This window comes from Falco rusticolus, chromosome 7 (assembly GCF_015220075.1).
Source record: "Falco rusticolus isolate bFalRus1 chromosome 7, bFalRus1.pri, whole genome shotgun sequence".
NCBI classification, from domain to species: Eukaryota; Metazoa; Chordata; class Aves; order Falconiformes; family Falconidae; genus Falco; species Falco rusticolus.
This window is the reverse complement of record NC_051193.1, coordinates 17,844,669-17,853,709: the sequence shown is the minus strand read 5'-3', so window position 1 is coordinate 17,853,709 and position 9,041 is coordinate 17,844,669. Positions and strand designations below refer to the sequence as shown.

The 9,041-nt window shown below is 38.8% G+C and overlaps 1 protein-coding gene across 1 annotated transcript; it reads left to right on the top strand.

Annotated features, from left to right (window-relative positions):
* RSL24D1 (ribosomal L24 domain containing 1) lies at positions 1 to 8,394 on the top strand. Its single transcript, XM_037393966.1, has 6 exons — positions 1 to 146; positions 2,344 to 2,457; positions 4,948 to 5,020; positions 5,759 to 5,822; positions 6,316 to 6,401; positions 7,995 to 8,394. The coding sequence occupies exons 1-6, from the start codon at positions 66 to 68 to the stop codon at positions 8,066 to 8,068; spliced, it is 492 nt and encodes a 163-aa protein (XP_037249863.1). The 5' UTR covers positions 1 to 65; the 3' UTR covers positions 8,069 to 8,394.
* Positions 8,395 to 9,041: the final 647 nt, after the last annotated feature.

The window sequence follows — 9,041 nt, the reverse complement described above, 5'->3', positions numbered from 1 at the left end:
GCTGAGCGCGCCCTTCCGGCGGGGCCTGCGGAGCGGCGCGGCCTGCGGAGCCGAGCGGCGCGGCCATGCGCATCGAGAAGTGCTACTTCTGCTCGGGGCCCATCTACCCCGGCCACGGCGTCATGTTCGTGCGCAACGACTGCAAGGTACCGCCCGCCGCGGCGGCAGCGAGGCTGGCCCCGGCAGCGCCCGCGCCCGGCCCGCCGCCCCTTCGCGGCCTGCGCGGCTGGGTGGCTCGGCCTCCCCGCCGCCGCCACGGGCCCTGTGCCGGGGGCTCCCCCCGCGGGGGCGGGAGGCTCTCGCTCGCCCCGCGGTGTCCGCTTTTCACGCGGTTCGGTGCCAGCCGCTGCCAGGGCCCGCGGGGGACCCCCGGCCCGGTCGGTGCCCCTGTCCCGGCCTGCCAGGCCTGGCTGGGCCTGCGGGCGGCAGAGTCCCCCGGGGCTCCAGCCCCCCGTTGCGGTGCTGCTGCGTGGCGCCGCCACCGCCCCGGCCCGTCCGCGGTGTGGGAGCCGTTCCGTGGAGCCATGCTGTCATTTGGTGTCTGTCGGGGCTGTCGGAAGCGTGGGCTGAAGGCTGGGGGTCGGTTTTTGCTAAGAAACGAGGTTCTTGGCAGAGCAATACAAAATCGTCATCCTTTAATTTTCTGATTTTGGAGAAGTAGGGCCTTCAGATTAACAGCAGGTGATTCTGAAACTTTGATCAGTCCAGAAAAGCTGCGGGTTGTCTCTCTCGTGGTACTTGCTAAAGGTTGTAAGCCGCTCAGATAGCTGATATGGCTCACCCAGTTGATCCTGTCGGAACAGGATGCATATAGCGCTTTGGGCTTTACATCCCGGTGACAGTTTGGTACGTGAAATCTTGCGTACAGCTTCCCAGCCTCTGCTGTACTACTCATCACTTCTATAGGGCATTGGAGACCCTGGTGTGAAATGAGGCTTACAGAAATAGCTTCCTTCCCATGCTCGGATGTGAAAACAAGTGCAGGCTCAATGCTGTTACTCATGTGAGTCACAGCTTTTGGGAATTTAGAGGTAGATGTAGATTGACACAGTTCCATTTACTAGAAAATGGCCATAAGGGGTGCATGTTCTTTAATTTAAAAAAAAAAAAAGGCAAAAAAAGCACAATGACAGATTAGTTGTGAACAGGTAGTCTGTGAAAGAGCAAAATGTAATAGCAGATTTGTCGGAGGTAAGGTAAAAAGATGTGGTAGAAGAATGTAGAAAAAAATTATTTGAAGTTTATTACCTTTGTTAGAGGTTTCATATTTTCTGTTCCTTTTCTTTAGAAGTGACTGTTAGGTGGGAAGGAGAGTATGGTTGAGGAAAAACAGGGTTTGCAAAAACTGGTGAATAACAAATGTGATTTTGAATTTTCTTAAGTAATGTTTCAGCTCTGCACTGGTTACTATAGACAGCCCAGGGTTTTGCAAGTTGATGCACAAATTTAGGGAAGATTAAGAACTGTATGTAGGGATATGATTATATCGTTGCCCCCCTCTTTAACTTACTGCCATCTTGCTGCATACCCTTTGACTGGGAAATGTTTATTGAATTTGGGACAGTTTGGGATAGGGGATAGAGGGTTGAACTTCAGTATGGCTGTTAATTACATAATTTCAATACTAACAAAAGGGAAACTTCAGGTGTAGATAGTGAAGTTTCTTTTATGCATCTTTAATGGGCCTGAAAACATCACCTGGACGAACATAAGGCGCTGCCATGGCTAGCAGTGGCAGGTACCTAAAATGATTAAAGGTCAGTTAGAATGTTTTGGCATATGCTTTAACTGGTTTCAGTAAATTCAGTCCAGGACTTAAGTAATGTGCTTAGGACTCCTGTTGCAGGGTAATCTTTAAGGCTTAAAGCTACATTCTAGAAGATAGACCTTTTTTTGTCTATGTGTATCACATTCAAAAGTGTTATATGAGAGGTGTGAGAATTTTTTGTTGTCAGGATGGCACTGTATCTAAAAAGTGCTGACAGGTATGGAGAATTGTTTGCTCATAGTACAGGTTTGGTTTTCTGGTTATTTTTGCAGATGATAATTATCACAACTCCGGCGTATTTTACTTCTGATCAGCTTATTTATAAGTGTTTGTGCATGTCCCTGACAGCTGTGGAAATGACTTTATAATGAAAAAACAAGAATAGTGCTTGAAATTCTTCTTGTTAATAGCTTTATTTGAACTGAAAATACTGAGATTTGAAAGATGGATGTTTTCTCTATGAGCAATGTTAGAGAAACTATAGTGTTTGATATTATGTTTGCAATGGGGCAAGAATAATGTGATTTGACCATAAGCTTTTTTTTGGTTACCCCCTCTCCCCTTCTTCTTTTAAGATATTTAGATTCTGCAAATCAAAATGCCACAGAAACTTTAAAAAGAAGCGAAATCCCAGAAAGATGAGATGGACCAAAGCATTCCGGAAAGCATCTGGCAAAGAATTGACAGTGGTAAGAAGCTGAACCGGTTCACACTTTATATTAGATCACTAAAATGGCAGAAATCTAGCCTCTTCCAGTTACAAAAAGGTTAGTTTAGTGTTGTGGTTTAACCTCAGCTGGCAACTAAGTCTCACGCAGCTGCTCACCTCTACCCTCCGCCCCCCCCCCCCCCCCCGCCTTCCCCCCTCAGTGGGATGGGGAAGATAATTAGAAAAAGGGTAAAACTCATGGATGAAGATAAGAAAAAATCAATAATTGAAATAAAATTCATTCAGCTTGACTATAACTTGGAACTTCCCATTTCAGCTTTTGTGTGGAAGCCAGCGTATCAGGTGTCTGTGCTGGTAATACATGGTGGTTCCCACATCCAAGGCATTTTTTTTTCCATCTACAAGTCCCCTGCTCTCTGTACCTACACATTTGGTAGTTGTTTCTTTACAGTCAGATCATTTGGGTTACTGGGTACCCCAGGAAGTCTCTTTATGTAGACACATAAGATGGTTACCTTTTGAAGCCTCTTTAAAGCATACAGTGTATAGGAAAAGTCCTTGCATAGATTGGAGTGTTTCAGAGACGGCATATGAGATTTTAAAAGCAGTTTCAAGACAAAGTTACTTCAGTTGTAGAAATAGTGAACTCATATTTGATGTCACAGTCCTTAAATAATTCAAGAATTATTGTGAGCTAATTTCCTGTATTGTGACAGAATACAAAGAATTTGGTAAGTATTTTGACACGGTGATTTGGTGCCTTCTGTGGATCTTCTGAGGGGAAGAATGTGATTTTATTTCATTTAGTAATGTGACTCTGAGAAGCTATCTTTAACTAGCATCTTCTGTAATTGTATTTCTTGCTTTCAAGTTGTTTCTTGCCAAGTTGAATTACCTTTTTGAAAAGAACTTTTAAAATTCCTTTTATACATGTCTAAATAGGTGACAATATTCTCCAATATTGAGATATATCTATGTATGCTAAGAACGAAAACAATACATCAATATAGTGCTTTCTTGTAGATTGGTTGGTATTCATTTTTTCAAAAGCCAGCTTTGGGGAGATTGTCTAAATAGGCTTGTGACAGTGGGAACTACTGTAGTTTGTAAGAAGGTGGCAGTTCTTGCTGCTTTAAACAAGTACATTGGATAGGCCTTAAATATATTTACTTGTTTTCCTGGATTTCAAGTGGTTTTTATTAAACAACAAAAAAGATGAAGAACATAATTTTGCCAGATGGTTGTTCACAAGGTATTTCTGAGGGACTTAATCTTACTCGCTCGCTCAGAATGACTGAGGAGTTGGTTGTTCTGTCCCCTCATGTTTGAGATTGAAAACATCCATTGGCTGGTGTGGGGCAGCTGTAGTTGATCTCTGTGCATGTAGGTTAGAAGACCATAGCACTCTGAACATCTCTTAGGAGACTACTTTTCACTGTTCGTGGTGTGTTCTCATGATACAAAACAATGCTGTGTGTGTTACAAATATGTAAAAGCTGACACAGTTCAGGATAAACTGCAGTGAATTGGTGCAGTGCTGGGTCATGCTTGGCTAGAAATGAATTTTCTTTTTGTTTTTTAAGTATAAGAATGGCATGTAGATGTTAGCATGCGGTGTGCTTTACAGCTTGTATTTTGGATATTTTGCTTCGTGCTATCCCATTGTGAAAACTTGAGACGTCTGCCAATGGAGCATGGCTTGTGAGGGTGTACATGCCATTTCTTGCTGTTCTGTGTAGTTTCTGTTACTGGAGCTGTCTTTAGCTCAAGTGAAGATTAGCTGCTGGTCTCATAGCTCTGCTTTACCTCTACAAAAAAAGAACCTTTTGGCAGGGAAATGTCCTCAGAAAAAGCTGGTATAAAGCTAAGCATGCTGAGCAAAAAAAAAAAAACCAAACCAGGAAGCTGTTTTTCCATCCTAAAATCTTGAGGAAAAAACCCAAAATAACCCCAAAAAGAAATACTCCCACCTGCCTCAGACACCACAATGTCATCAGTTGAAATATTTCACAATTTCAAATTATTTTGTGTTGTTTCAATATTCTTAAAATGAAGTAGTGGTTTGGGTTTGTTTTTTTTTTTTTTTTAAACTGTTCAAAATTACAGGCTGTTGAGTAGAACTTACTGGACCTGCATTAAATGCTTTTGACACTGTGCATTTTCAATTTTGCTTTCTACCTGTCTAGTCTACTCTGTATTTTCTATTCCATATTGGTCTTCTCTGTTCTTTTTGTTTCGCTATAAAGAGAATAGCTGAGGGAGATGTTTTGGTAAATAGTCCTCTTCAGCCATATCACCTTGACTTTGGCACTTTGAGGTCAAACACTCCACTCTGTTTCCTTCTGGTTTAGTAATCTCTCAAGGCTGTTAAAGTACAGGAACTGAGATTCTGAAAGGGGGGGAAAAAATATCACATAAAGTATTGTTATAATAGGGAGTGCTATAGTAAGAATGTATTGATCTAAATATGGTTCTGTATATAGTCTATATTTACTTTTCCTTAATATAGGATAATTCATTTGAGTTTGAAAAACGTCGAAATGAACCAGTGAAATACCAAAGAGAGTTGTGGAACAAGACTGGTGAGTCATTTAAAAAAAACAAAAAATGAACTGTGGGGAGTGAACTTGTACTCTACATGAATATGTTTTCAGAAGACTTCTTAGAGTATTAATACTTTTTAGTGATTGTGTTTGAAATTACAGGAATCATGACTAAATTTTTATGTTGAGGAGGTTTGAATTGTGAACAGGTGTGGAGTTTCCCTTTTTTTTCCGCCCCCCCCCCCAAACTTTAGAAAATGAGGTGCTGCATTCCTCTATTTTGAATTACTATCTTCAAAAAACCTTAGTGGTTCTCCAGCTTTTTAAGAGGCTCTGAGTTTGAACCTTTTATACTGATGCAGTTGGTTCTTTGTTCCTGCTCATTCTGCTTCAGTTTTAATGGATCATATATATATATATATATATATATATGGAAGAGTTACTTACATCATGAATGAATACCATAAATGAGAAGGTGGTAACTTGCATCTGATTTCAAGTAGAGTGTCTTTTGTAGCGATGGTTAACTGTAGAAAATAGGTGTAGGCACAAAAGTGGAAGCATGAATAAGTTTTAAAACACAGTTCATTATCGTTGTACACAGAATATTCCCCTACCCTGCTCACCGAAGAAGGAATAACTTCCTTTACATAGTGTTATGTGTTACCTCTGATATAGAGGTATTATGGAATCCTGGTAGTGTTGCTCTGCAAAATAACATGTATTTTCAGCTGTAGGTATGTAAGCACATTTAAAACAACTTCTGCTTTATTTCAGTTGATGCAATGAAGAGAGTGGAGGAAATAAAGCAAAAACGCCAAGCTAGATATATCATGAACAGGTGAGGAGAAATGTTTGTATTATGGGAGCGCTTGCAAATTGTATTAAGACAGTCAGCCTTTCTGGAGAAAGGATCAGAAGTTGTGAATGGCTGTTTGCCCTGTACATACACAGTCATCCAAGCAATGCGATAAAATAGTTTGAATGGGCTCTACTGTGCTACCAAACCACTACACTTTATTGGCTGTCCAGTGAAATGTAACTTCTGGACACTTGATAACAGTTACGTTTTCTTGTTTTCCTTCTTTGTAACAAGGACTCTTAGATTTGAACAGATTTCTGGTAAGAGTTGATACAGTGCTGGTTTTTTTTTTTCTGGTTTTGTGTCCAATATATGCTTGAATTGGTTTTCAGATACTTCTGTTACCTTGATTTCTTTATAATCATAGTTATTTACAGTTTACATACCTTTAGCTACAGATTTGTCGTGCGTTAAAATGAAAACATACATCTCCTCTTTGAAAGTAGTTAAATTTAATTTTCTCACTCCCCAGATTAAAGAAGAGCAAAGAGTTGCAGAAGGCAGAAGACATCAAAGAAGTCAAACAGAATATCCACCTTCTTCGTGCTCCACATGCAGGTAAGAACTTGCTTTACCTGGTTTGCTTAGGTTAACTTGTGTATACAATTTTATTGATGGATATTGGTATTATTTTTTTTTATATGACTAATTCTACAGATCAATAACTGCTTTTTTCTTGCAGTTAATTTGTCTATTGAATATGGAGAACAGCTCTTATCATTAATTGTAAGCAGCGTAGTGCTCATCCAAATTACCTTTTGATTTATCTAGTCCTGCGTTTGCCCTGTCTTTTCCTTATTTGAATGATTTGCACTACACTCAATACCTGGTACTCTATGAACTGCGTATTTGTTAACCAATACGTTTATTTAAGTCTCCCCTTTGAACTGATTATTTGAACTCAACAGGCTATACTAATGATTGATATAAGATACAGTAGTTAAATTCTGCTTTTTGAATTTGTTAGCTAATTGTGACAATAGTTTTTTTGTAGTTTACTGCATATAATGAAACTTACATGAAAATACTGTTTTCTTCAGTGTAAGCCTAACATTTGTTTTTTAAAATAGCATGGTAACTTTACAGATTTTCACTCGAATCTGTGCCTAGTTCACATATAATAATGTATGTTTTTTTGTTAGTGAACAGAGTTTTTCAGTTTGAGAAACCTGTTACTCCTAAATAATTTCCTGGTTTCTAAAATATTAAAAGTAGTAGCTTCTGTTAGATGATGTTAATAAAAATGAAGTGTAAAGGTGATTATTTTTTAAAATACAGTTAATGGAATAGAGTAATGGAGATAAATACGTTACTGTTAGTTATTGTGTATTTACCAGTGATTTTTGTCTCCCTGGATGTAGGTGTGACACATTATTAGACATGAGAAATCTGTTGTGTGTTTTTTCTTCTTGTTTGCATTAACTATAGTCTGAGATGGTATATATTTGAAACAAGGTCTTGACAGGATATATTTAAACTTTGATTTAAACTGTCCCTTGTTTTTTGGGTGAAGAAAAAGAAAAAAGATGTGAATTTAAAGGAATAAACCTGAGTGTATATTTCTTTTGTTTGGCTTTGCATATGTTAAATAAATGACGCACAGTAGCATGTAGTCCATCTGTTTGTCAAACATCAGCTACATTTTCAGTGCTGTGCAGTTCCTGCTGGGCCTTAAAGACAGCAGAATCAAGTAGCAATCCTGGATTATTTTTTTGGTAGTATTATTGAGAGTTAACACTTTTGCCATCCAGCACAGCATTCAGGAGGGCTTAAATCTTTAGTGTAAAAACTAATGTGGTGAAGGCCACTGATCTGTTAGAAGTAATGTGTTATTATAGTCCTTTGCAAAGTTCTGCTAGGTATTACCAGCTATATCAAAGTTCATTGTACTATATTAAAAATGTGTTTGACTGCATTTTAGATTTTGTGTAAAAACAGCAGCAGCTTTTCTGTCAAAATGTTTCTTCAGTAGTTTTAGGTGATGATGGAGGTTAGCAGTAAATACTTGTAAGCTTGATGGGTTTACTCCTAAACAACTCTTTAAGCAATATATTTAGAGTGTTTTGCCTAGAATAAACACATGTATTGTTCAAAGAATAGTTACTTGGGTTCAGAGAGACACCATGAAATTAATTTTTCTTTGCTTTGAAGGCACACCAAAACAGCTGGAGGACAAAATGGTGCAGAAACTACAAGAGGACGTGGCTATGGAAGAAGACTCTTAAAATGCTTTTATTTTCTATTTATATTTCTTCAGTAGTTAACAGTTCCTTACTGCATCACCTGACATCATTCAGAACTGTGCTTACAGTTGAAGAAAAATACATTTTAATAAATAGTGGTCATTTACAGTTTGAATGATTTTTGGGTTTATATAATATTACAAGATGGATACTGGTTTGGACAGTACTTAAAATTTGAGAAAACCTTGTCAGCTGGATGGAGAATAAGGCATATTGTTTGAGATACTGTGTGCTCCTTGGAAAGTTAACACTTTCTTTCTGGGTAAATTTTCCCTGAAAATTCAAGGAATAAAAGATGTTGGCCCTGAGCTTTCCTTATTTTGTCTGTTGTTCTTTCATAGTGGTAAAAGCAGATAAAAATGTAGCTTAATGGTTACAGGATGTGGCAGGTTGTATTATTTTCTTTCAGTCCAGTGCAGTCTAGACTGTTTTCACACTTGTGATTGGGCAAGTTTTTCAGTTTGTTATCAATGTTTGTATTGTTTGTTTCATCTCCTTTTTAAGTCAGCTTCCCCAGAATTATATTGCAGTTGACACTGAAGCCTGGCAAAGCTAGCATTGATGTAGGACTTACTGCTGTTTTTGGAAAACAGTAGTGGTGATAGCATCCAGTCTGAAGTTGGACCTGCCATCCTTCTGACCTACTGAAGTTCAAATCTAACATGTAATCAGGCTGATTGAGATGCTCAATTAATCACACTTTTGACTGTTTTTACCTAACACTCAGGATTATTTTGATAGAAAAGAAGGTCATGTTAAAGTGTAGGTATTTGGCATATTGTGGTGGTATGTATCTTTATTCAGTGTGTCATCAGTACTGAGATAAATACTCTTGCTTTTGTGAATGTCAGTTTATCTACGACAGTGTGATCAGAGAAGCCTTTCAAAGGCATTTAAAATAGTACTTGCTTTCTTGTCAGTGCTGTTTATCCTGAGAAATGCTAATTTGTAGTTC

Excerpts from the sequence above, each read along its gene's own strand:
- RSL24D1 (XM_037393966.1), top strand. The coding sequence starts at position 66 with ATGCGCATCGAGAAGTGCTACTTCTGCTCGGGGCCCATCTACCCCGGC. Across the intron at positions 147-2,343 it reads TCGTGCGCAACGACTGCAAG|ATATTTAGATTCTGCAAATC; the intron begins GTACCGCCCGCC and ends TCTTCTTTTAAG. Across the intron at positions 5,021-5,758 it reads AGAGTTGTGGAACAAGACTG|TTGATGCAATGAAGAGAGTG; the intron begins GTGAGTCATTTA and ends GCTTTATTTCAG.